Consider the following 21545-nt stretch of genomic DNA (forward strand, 5'->3'; position numbering starts at 1 on the left):
ATTTCTGGGTTAAAGGGTATGGACATTTTAAAAACAACTAGCTCCCAGAGGTCTTAGCAACTTAGGTCCCCTTGCCAGGCAGTCAGTCCAAGTCTTGCCAGAATGACTATTCTGCTTGTATAATTTAAAAAAACCAACAAAACAAAACCTGCAAACTAGAAGAGTCAGGCAATTTTGCAGCTCTATCGGCATTTCTTCAAAAGTGTCTGTCCTCCCCTTCTTCCCCACTATCTCCTCCTTTACTCTCTTCTCACTACCAGAGCCAGCCCCCCCCCAACCTAGTCCTATCCCTTCCTGTCTTCTCAAGCAGGCTGTACCCACATTTTACGCCCTTCACTCTTTTCTCCTTGAACTCGCCTTGTTCCCTGGTACCATGTTTCCCCATCCTTAAAAAACCACTCATTAGATCTTGCCATCCCACAGCATGGCTTTGATTGAGGAGAGTGCAGTGGGAAAGGAACAAGAGTAAGAATAGTATTTTTGAAAATTAGATCATTTTCTACCTTGCACAGTTTACATATCAATTCTGGCAGAGAATATAATTAGTATCCAGAATCTCCAATTCAACAAATCCCCCTCCCATACTGGTGTGTGTTCAGAACTCCTGGCAGTCCCTCATCCAACCTGTTCTAGGAAGATGATGTCTTACTGAGTGATGAGTCCTGGGGCAAGGGACAACGATGTGACAGGACTGGGGCTAGCATAGCCATAGATAAAATCCTCTTCTTCTCTATCACAACACAGTTCAAGACTGGCATGACCTGGGGTAGGGGCATATGAAACCAACCACCATGCACCGGGCCTCCCACTCACTGAAATAGAGATTTTTTTCTAACATATGAGGACCAATTCAATGTGATTTAATCGTTTGCAAAAGAATGTGCAACCAAAACCTAATTAACTACCACTAAACTAAACCATGATGAATTGATGAAAAAATATTTGGATTGCCTATGGTTAGGACTGTGCTGCTTTCAATAATCTAACAATTAAGCATGTTAGGACCTTCTAACCCCAAAGGAAAAATATCTGAAAGGAAGAGCACAGTCTTGCTGTACATACCATATTCGGTCAGTTGGAGGAGGCGGAATGTTAACTGCTAAGGTTCCTTTACACTCTTGTATTTCAACAGTCAGAAGCAGTGGAGTATTCGAAACTTCCTCAATTTTCTTTTTGATAAACTCTGTCTCAGTTGCTTTTTGGAAATATTTTGATTTGGTGATTTTGTCCACAAACCTCATAATCTTACTTGTCCGGTATCCTCCAACATACCTTCAAATTTAGAATAGGAAAAATTGAATTACTATAATAAGCTCTGTTCTTTTAGAATTTAGTTCTAATGGCACATTAGTGAAAACCTTTATTTACACTGTCCATATTCTGACTTAGAGATAGCTGGGGCCTAGAGGAAAGAGTTGGCCTTGAAACCATGAAGACCTGGGTCCAAGTCTGGCCTCTGATACATACTGGCTGTGTGACCCTAGGCAAGTCACTTAACAGCTCTATGAAGAGAAGATGCTAACCTAAACTGACAGAATTAGTTTTCCTATAACAACGTATTCATAGGTTTAGTCCCTACCCTTCTCTTCCGTTCTGAAAGGCAGCTATTCCCTAGAGTACTGGCCATGGTGTCCAAAGAACTGACTATACAAGATGAGACCCAGCAAATGCTCCCAATGATCCAGGCAACTCTGAAGACTCTGTAAGTTACAGAGGAGTTGTCCAGCTACATGATCTATGATCTGCATGAGTGGAAGAATTTCCTTATAGAAAATTTTCTCACACCAATGAAATCACAGGTCTGTATAAAAAAAAATGCTCCATCTACTCTGAGAAGATGGTAAAAAAAAAAAAGAAAATAGTTATATGCAAACATCATATTTCATCATGGCTAAAAACATCTCACACATTAAATTAAAAAAAAAACAACCCTCTCAGATATTACAATATAGTCAGAATACTATAACATTCTTGTTAAATCACTGTTATAACAAGTGACATCAATGACCACAAATTTAAACCTAATTTTAATCTCACCAAATCACCACCATCTGCTTTTAAAGTTCAAATCACATGTATATATTTTCTCCCTACCCAGACTGACAACTCTGAGAACAGGTGCTTTGGGGTTAATTTTAATGGTATTTCCCTTCTCTACAGCATTTAAGTGGCAGTCTCTACAATCACTGGAGTAGCCAACAAATAGCTTCTTTTACAGTTCATATTGAAAGCCTGATGTTCTCACACCATCATCAAATAGTGCCTACTCAATGGCCTATGGTTCCGTAATCAGCACTTCTTAAACTGTGAGTTTCCACTATATGGGTTCATGACCCACAGTTTAAGAAGTGCTGATAGGGGTCGAGAGTGGAAAAAAGTTTAAGAAGCCCTGCCCTAAATGAAGCAGGAATGAAATATTACACAGCTTTAACTAAAAAGTCAGTAGCTGGTAGGGTGGAAGGATAGAAAACTGGGTTTTTATGTCTCATTTTCTAATGGAAAAAAATGCTCTAAAAAGCCTATTTTGTTTTAGAAAATCTCTAGTTTTGAGACAATGCACAAGCACACCATGTCTAGGGAAATAATAAGGAAAAGAATGGAGTTCATAAGCAGACACTTCAAATGAGGGCAGCAAAACTTTAGTATTAGCCCATCTGACCTAATGATTCTTTGCCTCATACTTAAGATTTCATAAGTGAAAGGGGTATAAATTTTCCTTTAAGCAAGTACTGAATCACTTGGTTTCTTTATAGTGATCTCTTGGATTCCAGTCAGTCAAAGTATCAAGTCTTGTATTTACAATGAGTTCCTAAAAAAGAAAACACCCAGGAAGGCATAACTTTAAGAGTTGCTCCCTGAAATACTATTAGATCACCCAAATCTTCAACCTCCACTGAAGGAGGTGACCCTAGGATTTCTGCTGAAGAACTAGAAATCAGAGTTTCCATGAACCAAACGTAGGGAGGAGCCTCTTCCTAGAGAAAGCATCAGGGGTAAATATTGCCTAGTTTCTCTCCTTTCAATACACACAAGACAGAACACTCTAGTATCTCAATAAGAGGTGCTTCTCTATCCCAGGGGAGATCTCCATTTACATGGTGCTCTCTTTCTTTTGTTAGGTGAGCCAACAAGATGAAGCATTTAGCTTTGGGACTCAGATTTTAAGCACTGACACGTTAGTTATTAAAACCCAAAGCTCTCAATTCAATAAAGCCCACAGCCAGGAAATTCACTGAAACATTTAAAATGGGGGGAAGGAAGAAGGAAAAATGTTCTGAACCACAAACCCTTCAGTCCCTGGAGTGAGCTGCTTGTCTCCACCAACCACTTCTGAAGCATCATCCTCATCGGAGGAGCCAGCACTGGAGGACTCCTCATCACTGTCAGCAAGGCAATATGCTCTTGGCCTGAAACTGAACAAGAAAGAGTCACCACCAAACTTCCATGGATTGGAAAGCTTAAAAAAAAAAGTTATCAAACAAACACAAGAAACCAAGATGGACTAACAAGATTAACACATTTTAATATTCTTTTCTGCCCAGCCCAAATAAATAGGCTAATCCTAGAGTCCATGACTAAATATGATTAGTCATACAGGAGACAAGCTGGTCCAAACACAGGCTGTACTTTTCCCCTCAAAATCTGTTTTGTATAGAACTTGTGTGCGGTCTATGACCATGCTCTTGGTTACCAAAGACATTACTGCTTAGGCCTCATTGGTTTTCCCAGCAGGACGGAGCAGGAACAGTATCAATAGCTTTCCTGTTGGGGATACATATGAAGCCCGTCCCTGCTGCTATAGCTGCAATGTAAAGGAGACAGGTACAGCCCTCTTGCAGGCTTGGAGTAAGTTCCTCCATCCAATCCCTCCTTAAGAAAAAGGCAGCTCATGGCAAAGGCATCAACTCATTCTTCCACTGTCACATCTGGGCCAGAAAAGACCCATTTGGGACAGGTGATAGAAGAGGATCTCAAAAAGCCTCTTCCGCAGAGTTTGTACTTTGCCCAGCATAAATTTGCAGTTGGACTCTCCTCTTTTCCACTTATAAGACAGATGGCCCCAGGTTTGAGGACTATTCGGCCCTAAAATAGAGCAGATAGGAACTGTTGAATCCCAGGGTAGCAGTGAGGTTGTAGTGAAGCTCCAAAGATTTGCTAACTAGAGGGCTTGCTTTATTAGGAACAGAACTGGGAGTTGGAGGGAAGCAGAGGAGAGTGGGCAAGTGAGTATGGCCTCTCTGTATTAAGAGTACTCAGTGTCCTGAAGGCTTTTCATCCCTGACAAAGAGGCTAGCTCCATGAAAGAGAAGGGGGTAGAAGTAATTATTTTTCAATGTCTATTTTTTCCCCTTCAAAAATATCTTGTTTTAAATCGGTGCAGCTTATATTTGGACCAAAACAGAAATTTATTTAAGGGGAGAGTAGTGTGAGACCAGAAGACTTCTTTGGCATGCATCAACAAACGGGAGGGTAGTTTAACACATTCTATGTATTCTAAGTGCTTTGCAAACCTTAAAGCACTATGTAAATGTCAGCTATTATTCAATGGAATGCAATGATTTTTACCAAAAGTGCTGGCCATGTTGATTTTGTGGATAAATGAAAAGATGGTAATGATTTCAAGGGTGAGGTAACCTTTTGTCCCAGATAGGGGAATCCTTCACCAATGACAATAGGGATAGGGGTGTCTTTGGTTAAGTAACTCGACTTTGAATCCCCAAATCTCTGAAGCTGCTCTAAGTTTCCACAAAAATCAGCTTGGATTTCAAAGACCTCTTTGTAGCAGAAACTCATACCACCACTTGGCTTTTTTTTCCTTATGCCTTCCTAGCCATCGTCCAAGCTCTCTGGGCAGATATCACCAGATAAGGTCAATGGCTACTAACACCAGGCTCAGGGATCTTTAACAAGTCACTAACAGAGACACTTAAGAGCGGTTTCAGAGAAGTGAAGTTCTTTTTTGCCATTTGGTTGATACTCATTAAGCACCTACTATGTGTGAGGCACTGTGCTAAGCTCTAAGAATATAAAAAAAGGCAAAAGAGAGTCCCTGCCCTTGAGAAACTCATAAATAATGGGGGAGACAACATGCAAACAACTGCACAAACTATATACAGGATAAATAGGAAACAATCAACAGAGCAAAGATACTAGAAGTAAGAGGACTCAGGAAAACTTTCTGTGGATGGTGGGATTTTAGCTGGGACTTGAAGGAAGATAGGGACGCCAGGAGACAGAGACGAAGAGAGAGAGCACTCGAGGCAGTGGGGACAGCCAGGGAAAATGCCCAGAGCTGGAAGTCCAAATTGTCTTGTTCTAGGAATAATATGGAGATCAAGTGTCCAGGATCACACAGTAACTGGTGAGAAGGTATGAGGCATATGTAGCCTGGAAAAATGGGAAGAAGGGAAGGTTATGAAGGGCTTTCAAGGCCAAGCAGAGAATCTTACATTTGGTCCTGGTGGTGATGGAACCATTAGAATTTACTGAGTAGGGTCATGGTCAGACTTGCACTTGATGACAATCACTTTGGCCTAGAATGGGAAGAGATTTGTGGCAGGAAGACCAACCATCAGGCTGTTGTGACAGTCCAGGAGTGAGGAGGTGAGGACCTGTACCAGGGTGGTGTCAGTATCAGGAGAGAAGGAAGCACAGGTGAGAGATGTTATAAAGGCAAAATCAACAGGCCCTGGTAACAGATTAGATGGGGGAGGGGGAATGGGAGAGAGTGAGAAGTCAAGGATGACACCTAGGTTGTGAGCCTGGATGCATGGGAGGATGGTGGTACCTCAACAGTGATATGGAAGTTTGGAAGAGTGAAGGGGTTGGGGAAAAGATAATGAATGCCATTTGGGACATGTTGAATTTAAGTTATCTACAGTAATCCAGCTTAGGCAGCTGGAGATGTGAGGCTCACCAGCAAAGAAATGATAACTCAATCCACAGGAGCTGATGAGATCATCAAGTGAAAAAGAGGAAGAAGAGAAGGGGGCCCAGGGCAAAAGTTTGAGGGACACCCAAAGTTAGCAGGATAATCATGGTTGGTGGGTATGACCTGGATAGAGAACCAGCAAAGGTGACTGAGAAGAAGTCAGAGGTGGAAGGAGAATCAGAAGAGAAGAGTGTTCTGAAAACCTAGAGAGAAAGGAGCTTCAAGAGAAGAGGGTGACTGACAGTGTCAAAGGCTGCAGAGGTCAAGAAGGATGAGGACTGAGAAAAGAATTTTAGATTTGGCAAGTAAGAGATCATTAATAACCTTGGAGAGAGCAGTTTGGGTTGAATGATATGGTTGGAAGCCAGACTGTAGAGTTATGAAGAGAGTGGGAAGAGAAGAACTTACTGTCCATGGTCTACTCAAGGAGTTTAGCCATAGAAGGCAGGAGAGATGTGGGGATAACAGTTAGAAGGGATGGATGAATGGAGACAGGGAGGCTGGAAGAGACATGTGCATGTTTATAGGCAGCAGAGAAGCAGCCAGAAGCCCAGGAAAGGCTGAAGATAAGTAAGGAAAGTAGGAACATTAGAGGGGACAACTGTAGGGTTTTTTGTTTTAGTTTGTTTTTTTTGCTAAACAAAAGTCACACAAATTGCAGTAGAGCTATTTTCCTCTTTTCCTGAGTCACATTTTAAAATGATAGAGTCAGATGTGGGTGCTTTGCATTTTCCCCCTTTCCAAATCACTTGGTCTTAAGATGAACGCCATAATGGGCATTCAGGGCCTTACCTACTTTGTTCCTTACCAGGTCCATTCAGTACCTCTTATACTAACAGTGTGTAAATGTATTATACAAAATGCCAATATATCCCTGCATAATGGCCTGTCTACTGAAGAGGCTGGCAAATCCTTGTCCTTTTTAGCCAAGGCATTTGGGAGAGGCTGTTTTAACACTAACATCAGGCTTCTGAAGCTCATATTTTTGGTAAAGGCAAGGTGACTCCGCAAGGTCAAGTCAGCTGTGTTTCTAACTTGTTTCTAGGCAGCCACAGTCCTTGAATTGCTTTGAATCTTCGTCTCTGGCTCTGGGAGCCCTCTGGTGGCTACCAGAACAGAGAGCAGACCAATGAAGAGTAAAGGGGACATAGATAGCTATGTTCCTCCAGTCAAGTACAAGTTCCACACGATTGAGGGCTGAAATTCATGGTGGCTATCAGCAGCAGTTCAAGTGTGGTACTAGGGCTTGGGCTGCACCCTCCTCCTCTGAAACAGGAGCCCATCTGGAAGGGCACCTTCAAGCTCCCTGTGCAACATGAGGTACTGACCCTTCTCTGTAGCAGCCTTTGAAATGTGGGAGCCAGCTTGTTTCAGCAGACAGACTTTTGTTTAACTTTAAGGAAAAACTCCCTTGCCTGAAACAAACACACTTGTATCTACCTAGTCACAGAAAAAAAACAACCAACCTCCATATTTATTGACTAGGTCTTCTAGGAAGTGTTTTCTTTAGGAAATGTTTACATGCATTCGAGGGTTACAAAGGTGGAATTGCTCACAAGTGCAAAGAGGTATTTCTGCTGAGTTCAGTAATTCCCAAGACACCCGCAATGAAGTTCTTGGAATAGGGGATATAACCTTATTAGGAATATGTCTTTATCAGTCAGTTAGTAAGAGTGACCTTGCTATCTAGTTCTCAGTCTTGGTGGTAAGGGTGGCATAATCTCAGTGATTCTCAGTTAGACTCAGTGAGTCTCCAGGGTCCCTTCTACTGAAACAATAGAGTTCTTTTTCATCCACAGCTCTTGGAATATACTGAAATCTGCTGATCCACCAACCTGATTATCTCATCTCCTCCCATATCCATCACCTGGCAGCCTCCAGGACTCATAGGGGAAAATACTAAATGCTGAGAATTGCAGAGAGGTCTCAGGTTACTGAAGTAATCACTCCAGCAGAGAATAGGGGCAGGACAACTCTTCCTGGACTGAAAATAGTCATTTGGATGAAAATGTAGAAATCAGACTAAACCACAGATGATGTAAAAGCAAAGAAAGTGCTTCCTTTTACAATGAGGAAGTTGAGGATAGTGGCAGAGCAAGGAAGGTTCTCAAATCTCAAAGCAAATTTCTTCTTTCATTCTTGGCTGGATAACAGGGTCCCCCAGGAACCACAAAGTAATGGCCTTTGGCTTTGTGACTTTATAATGAAAGGAGCACCTTTTCTTTTCACTTTTCTTGACCTCTCAGCATTCAACTTCAGAGGAAATAGGTGTGATGAGCTTTTCACTATAAACACTAAGATTGGCTTCTCAAAGAGAATGGACCCAAACTTAGGTGTATGACCCTTTAAGGCATCACCTCCACAGGTAGGACACTCATGTCAATGATGCTGTTGGTCACTGATCTTCACACCATTTTCCTCAGTTGGATGTCTAGACTTGGTTCTGAAAGGCTTCTTCTGCTGTTGCCAACAGCTCCTCCCTCTCAGAACTGCTCCTCTAGAGGAGAGTTCAGAATAATGTGCTCAGTATTGTGAAGGTGATCACCAAGGGTTGGGGAGTGGGTGAGGAGAGAAGCTGCTGGCACTGCCAAAGTGGTGACTTGAAAGGATTTGGGCATCTATCTTGTTCATTTAAAAACAAAAAAAACAAAAAGAAAACCTGGAAAACCCTACAGTATAGTAACACTTCTTAGCTATCTCCTCCTTGAACAGGCTTTTCTTTAGGTTATCACAGTACCATACTGGACCTCAGAATAATTAACTTTTAAATAGTCCTTGCAGGTGGGGAGCCCATTGAAGAAGAATCCCTGTCTCCCCTCCTCAGTCCCTTGCCCATAGGGTGCAATTTGAGAGTATACTAGGATGGGGTGTGCCCCCACTGGGGGGGGGGAAGACAGTGACTGGAAGGGCGCCCCCCACCAAGGTTTTGCTCAGAGAGAATAGAATTTAAATGTGCAATCATGTACAAGATCTTTATAGGAAATACTTTTTAATTAATGGGAAAAATAATTCAGAAACTACTTACTGGTCAGACCTTGCATCTACCCTTTCTGCATCACCATCCCCATTCAGTTCTGACAGGGAATCTACTGCCCTCACTTCAGTGAGTTCCATTTGGGGGTATCTTACTGCCAAAGGACTAAAATAAGCTGAAGCAAATCTCAAGAACATAATTTTAGGAAAGCAGAAGCACAGGAGAAAACAAAAAGGAATTGTAAATCTGAAGTGTGTACATATCTTAAAGGGGAGAGGGCATGCCTGAATAAAACGAAAATAGTATACTTTTCTTAATTTTGCTGTCAAGATGGTGAGGGGGTTGAGGAAAGATGTGAGGGGAATCTTTCTGAACATAAGAAGTCCCTACCCATGCTGGAAGGGCACAATCACTTGGCACAGTTGAAGCTGGACTAAAAAAAAAGAGGGCAGTAAATGGCCAGACTGCACTAGCAGAGAGAACCAGGGTGAGTGAAATGCTGGAAAACTGGAAAGCTTACTAGGAAGTTGCTAATGGTCCTGAAAGGAAGTGCCTAGCGCAAAAGGCAGTCAGTCAATTATGTTCAGACTCTGCTGTCTAGGTAAGTTAACTGCCAATCTTACCATCCAGCAATAAATCGCTGCTGATGGCTAATCCAGCCTTATTTCATTCATCCTCCTCTTTCCAGGGGTCTGGGATGGGGCCACTTCTGGGGCTTCTAATCCCTGCCTCTGGCAATTCATGTTCTGGGACTTTCCTCTCCAACAAAAGCATTAGAAGATATTATTTCACTTTGCTTTTCAAATTAAGCAATGGTAATATCAGCATGAAAATTAAGTTTCTCAGCAAGAAAGGATAGTTCACTGGAAGCCAGGAAGATCTAGGCTGAAATCATACCTCTACCCTTCTTGCAAGAAGCCCTCCGCTCTTCCTCCATACTAGTGCCTGTGTGTGTCTGGTCTGTGACGGGTGTTTTCCTCCATCACACCGTAAGCTCCTAGGCAGCAGGAACTGCCATTTACTTTTCTTTGTGTCCCCAGTGCTTAGCACAGAGCCTGGCATATAGTAGGTGCTTAATGAATGCTTGTTGCCTTGCCTCTGACCTGCAACACTGCTTCGCGATGCTTCAGCAAGTCACTTAACCCTCCTCAGCTTCAATTCCCTCAACTGTAAGGTAGGAATAACAATGCCTGTAACATTTACACTCCAGGGCTGCTGCCATAAGAGATGTCAACCAATTGTTTCACAAACCTTAAATGTAGAAGTATTACTTCAGCTATTTTTCCTATTACTCGGCATGCCCTCCTTAAGGAATGCCATGCTAGACATATGTGTGCATATATACACACACACACACATACAAACACATACATGTACAGACTTGTAAGAAGCCCTGACCTCCACAAGGGCACTTACTCTGTGATCAATGTCATCACTGTTAACAGACTGTGGTCTGACATACTTCCTTTTTTCTGAATCTGAACTGCGCTAGGAGAATAGCACAAAATTAAATTACCAAGGAAAATCTGGCATGAAAACATCTCAGTACCTACACGTGTTAGGGTTACGTCATATTTGTGACTACATTCCCCAGAGGACACGGTAGCCTTCCAGGAGGGTTTTCAGAGGGTTCCTTGGACACTGATAAATGCTTCTGCCTTCACTAGACTTCTTCTTAGGCATCAATTTTGGTCCAAAGTGAACCTCACTGCCGAGGGATTCTGATGACAGATAACAGCTCAGCATGCATGAAGAACTTCACTTTAGAAAAAAGTAGCCCTGGAAATAGGTTCTTCCCAAATTGCTAAAAGGGCCACAAGAGAATCACAGAGTTTGTGTTTTCTTCTAGGGACAAGAAGTTGAGACCTTAAATGAAAATGATTTTTTATTTTACTAACAATATTATAAAACACTTTTTGTTCTCACCCAAATGATCATTAAAATATTTTTAGTGAGGACAGTACGTTTCATTATTTTTAAAAATCTTGGTTTTTTAACACTGTTTCTTTTAAAGTCTGATTTTATTTTGATACTTGGTTTTGATGGACATCAAGCTGATTGCTAGAAGATTTACAGGTTATAATCATGAACCCAATAAATACAATTTCTAAAACCAACAGGGTTACTGGGTGATGAAAAAGTTGGATTTTGCTCTTTATCTTATTACACTTAGAGGTTTTCCTCTCTAATGCTGAAAAAAGCTTGTAAATCAAAAAAAAATATCCTTTATACACTAAAAGAAGCCTTCTGGACTTCCTCAGGGTTGATTCTCTGCCTCCATCATCACTGATAAAATTCTTTCATATTTATTTTGAATGTACTTTTACTTATTTACTTATCTGTATATGTTATTTCCTTTCACTAGAATGGGAGTTCCTTGAGGGCAGACAATGTGGTTTTGCTTTTGTCTTTGTATCCACAGGGTCCAGATTCAGGTATTTAATAAAAACCTTCTGAACTGGATTATTGAGCTTTGTCCATCTCCTTCTCTACCTTACTCAAGTTCATATACTGGGAATGCAAGTGACTAAGAACACTAAGTAATAATCCATTTCCAATCTGTCTGTAAAGGACAGTCTGGTTCTGAAAGATCATGTCAACAAGGCCAAGAAACCAAAAAACATGCCTTAATCTAAACTCTTAATACAATTTTCATTTTCTAAATTTTACATCTTTCAGTCCATCAATGTTAAAAAGCCCTGGCTTTGGAGTCAGAAGACCTGGGTTCAAATCCTCTCACTCTGATGCCTTGCATGACCTTGAGCAAGTCACTTTGCTGGAACTTGGTTTCTTCATCAGTAAAATGAGGCAGTCTCTCCCAATGCTAGATCATGGAGCTATCTATACCTTTTGCAGCCCCTTTTAGAATTCTCTCTCCCAGATGAAGCATTTTAATTGGATGAAGCTCTTAGAAGGGGCAGAGTAAAGAAAGGAGAAAGAAGGCAGCTGGAGGGAGGGTGAGGAGAAGGGAACTCTTAGTGACTAAGGGAAGAGAGGATCAAAAAAAATAAGGGTGTCAAACACTCCAGGCTCATATCTAGAAAATTTTAACTCTCTTTTAAATTGACTCAGCTTCTGATTCTCTGAACTTTTCAACTTTGCCCATGTCCCTTCCGCAACCTTTTGTCCAGCTCCCTTTTATGGGTGATCTATCTCCATTAGAATATAAGCTTTCTGAGGGAACAAACACTCTTTTTTGTGGGGAAATGTGTATCCATAGCAGTTCATAGTGTCTAGTACACGGTGAATTTACTACATGCTTTATCTGATCTAATCTAATCTCACATTTGAGTCACAACTCTTCAGTATTTTGCTATTGCAAATCAACCTTCTGTCGAAACTTCCAGGCAAAAGGGCCAACTTTTTGTCACTTTCCTAAGCAAGTAGAGAACGCAGTTCTGCCCGGCGCACCTTCTGTGAGCCCATCTCCTAATCTGGGGTGCTGCGATGGAGATGTGGGAGTGGGAATGAGCAGGAGAGAGAACAGTGATAAGCATGAAATCCAAGGCAAAGACCGGTTTGGAGATGGGGAGTGGGGGTCGGCACAGGGCTGACTAATCTGAACCAGTCAACATATGATGGTCTGACATGGATCAAATGAAAGTAAATCTAGATATTAAATATTATTTTTTGAATTAAAAGTTTTAGTTGTTTTTTTTTTCCTGCACCCTCATGGATTGTCTTGCACATCCCACTTTCAAGACCGCTGTTCTAGATCCTTAGGTTAGAAACACACAATTACCTGAGGCCTCCAATGATAATGCAATTCTACTTGCAACGATGCAAAAGAAACTATGTAAAGTCCATACACTTGACCTATTTTAAGAATTAGGGAGACACTGGCCACTGTTCAGTTGTAATGCAATGATTGAAGGGACTAGACCAGGGATTTCATTGATACAGGAAACTCACATGAGGATACTCACTCCCTATATTAATGTAGTTTGGCACCTTCTCAGAAATTTACCATCTTAGAGAGTTGCCCAGAGCACTGAAAGATTAAGCGAAATCCTCAGGGTCACAAAACCATTATGAGTTGGAGTTCCAAATCTCCCCCATCTGAGGCTCACGATTTGGCACCCTTATTTTGAAGAAGGTGATGAAGAAAACTCTAAATGGGTTCATACACAACCAACAAGACTCAGCACTCACAGGGAATGAAATGCTACATTGATAAATACCACTCACCAGGAAATACAAATCCACAGATTGCCGAGTCCAAACACATTATATAACACAACAGCAGAAAGGAATGAAGGGAAAATAGCACAGATAGAAGTTAGATGAGAAACAATAGGTGCAATCCTGCAACTATTATACTAGAAATAGGGTTTAAATAACCTAACTGCAACAGAATCATCTAGGTAAAACAAACACATTCTCAACTGTATAATCTCCCCCTCCCCCGATTATCTTCTGGAATATTTCTAAAGAATGGTATTGAGACTGGGTTCATAAGTAAACAAAAGCCAACAATCTTGAGTTCAACCATGAAGCATGATTAGCCAGCACAGAAGGAAGCTGGCTTTCAGTGGAACTCAAGGGGTTTTTCCAAAAGGGATGACAAAATGTGGAGCTATGGATTCCAACCTAGGGTGTAGAAGTTGTTGGGGTTATTCAAACCCAGGGTCAATTCTTTTAAGGTCAAGGCTTGACCTTAAATCCAAGACTGGATTGGGGGCCGGCCCAGCCCCAGGGCCTAAACCATACAGAGCAGTTACTGATCACATCCTTTTTTAAAATGCCAATAAGTAGTTCTTCAAAGACTTTATTAATGGTGGTGCCTCATGATCACAACAGCCTATCTGTGGTTGATTTCACTGGGGTGCACAAGCTTTTCTAAGACAGGCATGTCCCCAGGGACAAAACCATTTTAAGGTGCCATGAACAAATGATCCCGCCTTTTGGCAGAGAAGGGATGGACTAGAGATGCCAAATGATGTCTGTGTCGTGGTTGATGGGTTGCTCTGTTTGGTTTAACTTCTTTGTTACAAGGGAAGGTTCTATAAGAGAGGAGGGGAAGGGCAGAGTCTTTGGAGAATGAGAACAATGTAAAAAACATCAATAAAACTTAAAAAAAAAAAGCAATGACATAAACAAGTTCAAATATCTCAAAGTAATTCTTATGCTAATATGATTAGCCATTACTTAAAAATATTCCTAGCAATGAATGGAACTTCTTACTAAATAAAACCTATAAATGCAAACTCACATATGTGTGAAATGTTAACTGTTCAGTGTTTTCATAAAAATTCAATCAAACCTCACTGAGTTGGACCTCCAATTTACTAACATTCAATCACAGGCAAATAATAAACTGCCAGTGAAAAAAAAATACAATCTATAACCCAAGAAGGGTCAAGACAGAAGGCAAGATCTTGTATAGGTCAAAATATTAATTATAGCACTTTCTTTGGTAGCAAAGAAAAAGAAACAAAGAAGATGCCCATTGGTTAGTGAATGGCTAAAGACATTGTGTTGAATGTAATAGGATATTACAGCATCATGAGAAATGAAGACAATGAAGAACTCAGAAGCATGAGAAGACTTATAGGAACTGATGCAGAATGAAGTTAAGTAGAAGCAGGAAAATAATGTACACAATGACAATAATGTAAATGAGAGAAAAATAAAATGAAAAAGAATGCCATGCAATTAGGACCATGCTTGGACCTAGAAGAAGAGTGAAGAAAATCCATCTCCCTCTTTTTATTACAGAGGGGTTGGTGTTCATTAATATGTTGGTTGGTTTTAAAAAACTGTTCTTTGTTTTCATTTTTAAATCTTTGTTTCAAGGAAAGCTCACTGGGTAATGATGAGGGACAGGATACATCTGGAAATGAATATGATGTAAAAACAAGAGGAATTGATTTTTTTAAAAGCATTTTTTTAAAAAAAGGCAATGCAATTAGCCATAACAAGTCTCCTGTCTGCTACTTAGTGGGAATTTACAAAGCTATAAAATGAAACAGGTTAACTAGAATCCATAAAATGGACTGACCATTCAAAAGACTCCATTTGAACAATGAACTAAATGTCAACTCATAACATACTTTTAAAATGGAACTAAATTATTCAAACAATGAAACTAAGATGCTGGATGTTGCTTATTAAATTCATGTTATCCCTTACCCTTCTTTGCCAATTTCTCCAACTCTGAAGGCTTCAACAAGAGGCTCTTTACCCAGTTTGGTCAAATTCATTTTGGTCTCAAGCGTCATCAGAAAGGGCCCATTGTAGGACATTTCCAAATCAATCCAGAGTCCTGAAGTATTAATATAAAATATGAAAGTTACTTTCTGAAACCTGTGACATCAAAAATGACAACCAACATAAATTCTCCAGCTGGTATTTAAAAAGTACTAGTATCTTCAGTATCAGATTAATAAACTGATAATTTGCTTATCTTGCAAAATATAAGCTTTGATTTTAGAACCAAATTCAATTATATTTAAAGTTTAGTTTTGACTTAACACAATACAATGGGCTCACTGATAGCATATTATCAATCAACAAGAATTTCTGGGCCAAGCATTATGTATGGTGCTACTGTTACAAAATGGAAATAGTAGCTGCCTTCAAGGGACTTAAATTCTACTAGAATAAGATAACCTAGTTCCATTAAACAAATACAGGACATACAGGAAAAATACATAGGGAAAACAGAGAGGAGTTTGACAAGGAAAGCCTTCTTATTGGGGTTAAATATTAAATGTTAGTCATCTGCCACAGATAACCAAGAGTTGATGGGCTAATGGTACATATTGAGATTGGCTGCAATAAAATCTGACATTTATATTCTGCTTTGGAGTTTGCAAAACTTTTTACATATATTATCTAATTTGAATCTCACAACAACCATGCAAGGTAGGTATTAGAGGTATCATCATGCCCATTTTATAGATAAGAAAACTGAGGACCTATCCAAAAGGTCAAATAAATGTTGGGGGCTAGATTTCAACTAGGGCCTTCCTGACTCTAAGGCCAATAAATATTTTATCTATTCCACTACAATATCTTAACATAGTGGAACTATTTCAAAACACTGAGGGACAGGACTAGCATGTGTTATATCCTTTCAGACTCTTCCAGGGTGTGGTTATATTGTCAAGGCTGCATTCTGTCTAGTGGTGTGGTCAAATCTCTGCCCAAAAAAGTCTTCTTTAATATAGCAGAAAGCAAAATTATTCCCAGCTAAGAATCTGGCAGGACAGACTCTATCTTATAGCTAGTTCCCCTCCCCCCCCCCCCCGCCCTGCCAAAACAAGCCATGCACAAAATCTCTGCCATGGGTTCTGTGTGAAAGAAGTTGTGAGAGTTCTGCTCTTTGTCACAGTTGATTCTACTTGAGTTCCAAGAAGCAAAAGTGAGGCAGGCAAGTTAAACTTTTCCCAAATCATCACTCTCCTCTTTACTTTCCATTTTACTTCCCCATATGATGTTAGGGTCCAAAGGAGGTGGCTCCACTGACATTGATGGAGAAAAGACATTTTTTTTTGTAGCTAGAAAAAGATCTTCAAGGTCATTAAGTTACCTTCCTTCATCTTACAGAAAAGGAAACTGAGGCCCAAGATTCACCCAAGATTCTCCACTGGGTTGAGTTAGTGACAGGGTAGAGATTAGAATTCCAGACTCTTGATCCCCAATTCACTGACTCAGCCTCTTCATAAAAACAAGGTGGAGTGGGGAAAGAAAGCCAAGAAATTAGAGTGGAAGCCACTGGAATTCTTGATGGAAAGATTTGGGAATCATGATTTTTCTGCACAGTCTGACAATGGAAGATAAGAGCTGACTTCTGAATCACTGGGCTAAATCTTGGGGAAGAGTCACTTAATCTGTATATCTTAATTTCTTCATCTGCCCTTTTGGAAAAGAGTTCATGTTAATGGGTTTCCATATCTGTCTAAGACACTGAACTCTTCAGAAATGATTGCCTGTTGCCTGACAGCTATGGGCTGCAAGATGCTGCAGATAAGGTTCTGCGACTTACACTGTTCTACTGGCAATAAATGCCATTTGAAAGGAGAACCTCCTATTAGATCAGAGAATATTAGAACTAGAAAGGACTTCAGAGATAATCTCCCTCTCAAATTCTTTCCCAGGGGTAAGACTCTACAAGTTGGCAGGTAGAGGGGCCTACATACACCTAGTGACATTTATGGCTCTATAACATCCTGGGATTAGTGATTCAATGTTGTTAATATTTTACAAATATCCCTCTAACATAGTATAGCATTCAAGCAAAAGCAGATTAACTTAAACTCATTATCAAGGCACTCCAGCTTGCAAAACCATCAACAGTAGATGACCCATCACCTCTCAATCTCATATACCACTCTAATAAAATATTAAACAGTTTTCCATTTAATTCTGTTTAATTTCCCATTAAAGCCAGCATCCCTTCCTGTCTTCAATAATTTTTTGGATCACATTTCAAGTACTGTATAAGAGACACCCAGTAAATTTGATTGTAAGACACTCCAGACAGTTATACTACTTTTTAAATGGTACAATTAATTTGCCTACTAGGGGAAGGAGAGAGAATAGGTATTTACATAATGCCTACTATGTACCAGGTTGTTGAGGTAGTTAGGTGGCACAGTGGATAAGTGCCAGGCCTGAAGTCAGGAAGAATCATCTTCCTGAGTTCAAATCTGGCCTCAGACACTTACTAGCTATATGAACCTGGGCAAGGCACTTAACCCTGTTTGCCTCAGTTTCCTCATTTGTAAAATGAGTTGAAGAAGGAAATGGCAAACCACTCCAGTACCTCTGCCAAGAAAACCCCAGATGGGGTCATAAAGAGTCAGACATGACTAAAACAACCCATGAACAACAAAATGCACACACACACTCCTCTCAGTTTCTCCAGCCTATTTGCTTCTGTTATCAGAAGTCAGGTTTACTCCCAAGTTCTCATCTCTACTGCCTCTGCCAGCCCTTCTCCTTTCCCCCACTGCTGATTCTGACTGTGCTTGTTGCTTCTCCGCTGGCACCAAGTGGGCCCACAGCCCACAGCAATGAGCACGACTAGCAGCAGGACACCAGCCCACTAGGAGGACCGCCTGGGACAAAATAGCCCCAATCACCGGGAGGTCTGAATAGGTCCCCAGACAGATGACGCTTGAGTAGGCTTTCCACACTTCCCACCTGCACTCTCTTATATACCTTTACCTTCCATATAATGCTTTTGTGAGTTGCTGCCAAGTAGGGCCAGTGATGGGCCACAGGGCACAGTGGTGAGACCATGGGCTGCACAGATACCCATGGGACGTTAGGAGACTCAGAGGAAGGCCCTGAGCTCCCCTGGAGGAATGCAGCATAATAGGCTGAGTGCTGGAAGGGATCTTTAACACCATCTAATCTCCTCCCTAAACTTTACAGATGAGGAAACTGAGGTGCAGAGAAGTCACGTAACATCTTAAATTCACATCAGCAGTGAATATCACAGCCAGAATCTGAATCCAGATCTCTAATTCTTCTCACCAACGCTTCTCTGGACAAGAGGCACACAGGATACCAAGGTGTGGGTACATCAAGATCTGTACCAATGGGAGGGATACCCACATTGATAAGATCACAGATCCATTTAAATATTAAAGAAATAAGTGAGTGGAGGAAGGCTTAAGAATCTTTAATAATAAAAAGATATTGCCTCAGTTTCCCTATGTGCAAAAGGAGATTATTAGATTAGACCCCCTGGGGTCCTTTCTAGCTCTAAATCTATGGATCCTGTCTTCTCAAAGTGCAAGAAAATATTACTGAGTCACAGCAAGTCATTCTAATGATTATAATAACTTTCCTCCTTTCCCATGAGAGCTGCCTATTTTCAAACCAGGTGCAAAAAAGACTGAGTTTCTTCACTGACATTAATACAGTAGGTGAAAAGCACCCTGAAAATGTGATCACATGTGGCTCTGACAGCCAAGATGGTTATGTAACTGGTGAGTCAGCGTGTGCGGAACCTGAATGATTTCACAACAAAATTAACAATGACAAGAAAGGCTGCCTTTCTGTTAGGGATAAATGGAATAAGAATGTGAATTAAAGAATGTGGACATAAGAACATTTCATGAGCAGAATCTTAACTAACCCACAAAGAATCAAGTGTTACTAAACATATATAATTACTATTTTTTTTTTTAAAAAGCTCTTACATATGTGAAGGGTGTTTTATGCAACATTTAACTTAAAACCACCAACCTGCAGCGGTCTCTAATAAAGGAATATAAAAAGTCACAGAGTAAGAGAATCAATTGTTTTTCCATTTTCAGTATGAGTGACTTACTTAACCTTGCACTATAATCATTGTAGAGTCTCTCCTGGAATCTTCAAGGTGTATTAACACAAGAGTGTTATCTAAACAAGGTGGCACTGCCATGTTGGCAGCCAGAAGGTGCCTTGAATAAAGTGCTGGCCTTGCAGTTCTGGGAGTTTAAATCCTGCCTCTGACACTTACTAGCTATATGACCTGGGTAAGTTAACCCTTGTTTACCTCAGTTTCCTCATCTGTGCCTTGTTTAGAAGGAAATGGTAAACTATTCCAGTATCTGCCAAGAAAACTCCAAATGGGGTAAACAAACAACAACACAACTTGGTTCCCAGGATTGTTGTAGGAATTAAATAAGATAACATAGGCAAAGTACTTTGTAAACCATAAAGGGCTACATAAATGTTAATCATTAGAACTGTTTTTACCAGGCCCAAAGCACAGCCTCCATGTTTTGCAACAAGACCCCATGACACAGGCACTCCCGCCCACCACTCTGGTGGCTCGACTCTCTACAAGTACAAAGAATCACCCTAGCCTTTAGATAGCAACCTCAACAGGTATATTATCTGAGTGTCACTATCCAAGCCTTCCCTTTGCTTCCGGAGATATCTCGATGGCCACCAACATTATACTACCACACCATATTCACAGTCATACAAGTCAGAAGCAGTCAGGATGACAAAATGTGCACACCCCAACTTAGCGTGGCAATCAGCTGTGCTAGCGGTCATCATCTAAGCTTATTCTGGAGATAAAGAAATGAAGGCTCAGGGAGGCTGGGAGACTGACTTCCCAAGTTCACACCAGGAGGGAGGAGCAGACCTGAACTCCCCTCAAATGGTCCTTTTGGTGTCTTTTTGTTGCTCTATTCATTAAGATCACATTATTTAGAGCTGGGAGAGGCTTTAGGGATGATTTTATCCACCCCCCTCATGTGTATAGCTAAGAAAATTGAGGCCTCTAGAAGAGGAGGGCCTTGTACAGCATTCTGTAGGGAGTAAGCAGAAGAACTGGCATTTGAACCCAGATCAAGAGCCCAGAGTGTTTTGGATAATTTTTAGCTCCACTCCTCTGAACTATTCAGTTAACACAAAATAAATTCAGTACCAAGTCACAGGAATAAAGTGGAAGAAAACAAGAATAAAGTGGATGCGGTGTTGTGCACTTAAAACACTTATGTCATAAGACAGGGCCCAAGGAAGGGAAGTTAATTTTTGTTAGAGATGTCTATGTAAATGAGTACAAAGCTTTTTTTCCACAGGCTTCAGGAAGTCCTTCAACTCCCCAAACTTGTACTCCCCTCTTCCTAGCTCCAGGGTCTAATGGTATAATAGCCTATGGTCCCCCTGCCATTGGGGTGGCCTATCCCCCATAGACTGCCTGGCCTGGAGACCTGAGCCATGCAGGGTCAAGCTCTAAGACACACTCTTGCTACTGTCAATTCCCACCTAATCCCCACAGTAAACCCAGCCTTGGCCTTCCCATCTCTCTTTCTTCTCTATCTTTCTAGTACCCTTCTATATTGTTAAGGTGTCATAGATTGAGAGCTGCAAGGGACCTTAAAGGTCATGTAGCTCAACCCTCTTTTCTAGATGAGATTCAGAGGTTAAGATGACCTGCCCAAGGTCACAGAGGTGAGTGACCAGAACTGGGGTTGGACTTTAGGTCTTTTGCCTCCAAGTCCAAGCCCCTTTCTACTATACTACAAAACAAACTGACCCTCATCTCAGACCTTTTCCTCACTAAAATTTAGCTTTCTCCTTAAGAGACCAAGCTAACTTGGCATTATTTCCAAAGTTGGCTGACTGCTCCTTCTCTCACATCCCTAGCACACAGGGACAAGGAAAGGAGGTGATCCGACCCCACATGGCACAGGACCCACTGCAACTTTTGGACCCTCCCTCTGCCTCAACTGCTCAATGACCACATCTCTTCCTTTAAAGTTCCCTCCGTCCTGTCCAGATCCTTGTTGCTGTCATCCATGGACTTCAAGGTAATTTCCCTCTTCCCTAACAATCTCAGCACCTGGCAGTTTTCTTCTCCACCCCGATCCCTGTTCCCTTCCAACATCCTGGCCTCCAAGTTCCCCCAAAACTTCAGTTCCCATGATCTTTTGTCTTAATTCAGCAAAGGAGCTTTGAATAAGCCCACTGCCTCCATCAGACTGAATATATCCCAGGGATCAGATTTTAAAGGGTCAATTGCAGATTTTATCTCCACTCCTATTCTCCAAAACATCTGCTTGATTCAGGGAGGGTAATTTCTCTACCTTGGGTCAAATATTCCAATGTGAACTAAAACCAAATCAAATCCTCTAATCTCTCTTGAGCAATTTGTCTAATTTAAAAAAAAAGGAACAACAATTA

The 21545-nt window shown here is 41.0% G+C and overlaps 1 protein-coding gene across 3 annotated transcripts in view; it reads right to left on the reverse strand.

Moving 5' to 3' along the window:
* Positions 1-21545, reverse strand: part of TEX2 (testis expressed 2) — a 172902-nt gene that overhangs the window by 6391 nt on the left and 144966 nt on the right. For all 3 annotated transcript variants that reach the window (XM_069076292.1, XM_069076290.1, XM_069076291.1), the window contains 3 exons: positions 15039-15171; positions 3288-3413; positions 1063-1272 (listed from right to left, as the gene is read on the reverse strand). In XM_069076292.1, the coding sequence (XP_068932393.1) occupies positions 1063-1272; positions 3288-3413; positions 15039-15171 (469 nt within the window). The remainder of the gene's footprint in view (positions 1-1062; positions 1273-3287; positions 3414-15038; positions 15172-21545) is intronic.

This window comes from Petaurus breviceps, unplaced genomic scaffold, assembly GCF_028583685.1.
Source record: "Petaurus breviceps papuanus isolate PSGF00001 unplaced genomic scaffold, PetGlider_PUasm1.0 90925, whole genome shotgun sequence".
In the NCBI taxonomy this organism is placed as follows: domain Eukaryota; kingdom Metazoa; phylum Chordata; class Mammalia; order Diprotodontia; family Petauridae; genus Petaurus; species Petaurus breviceps.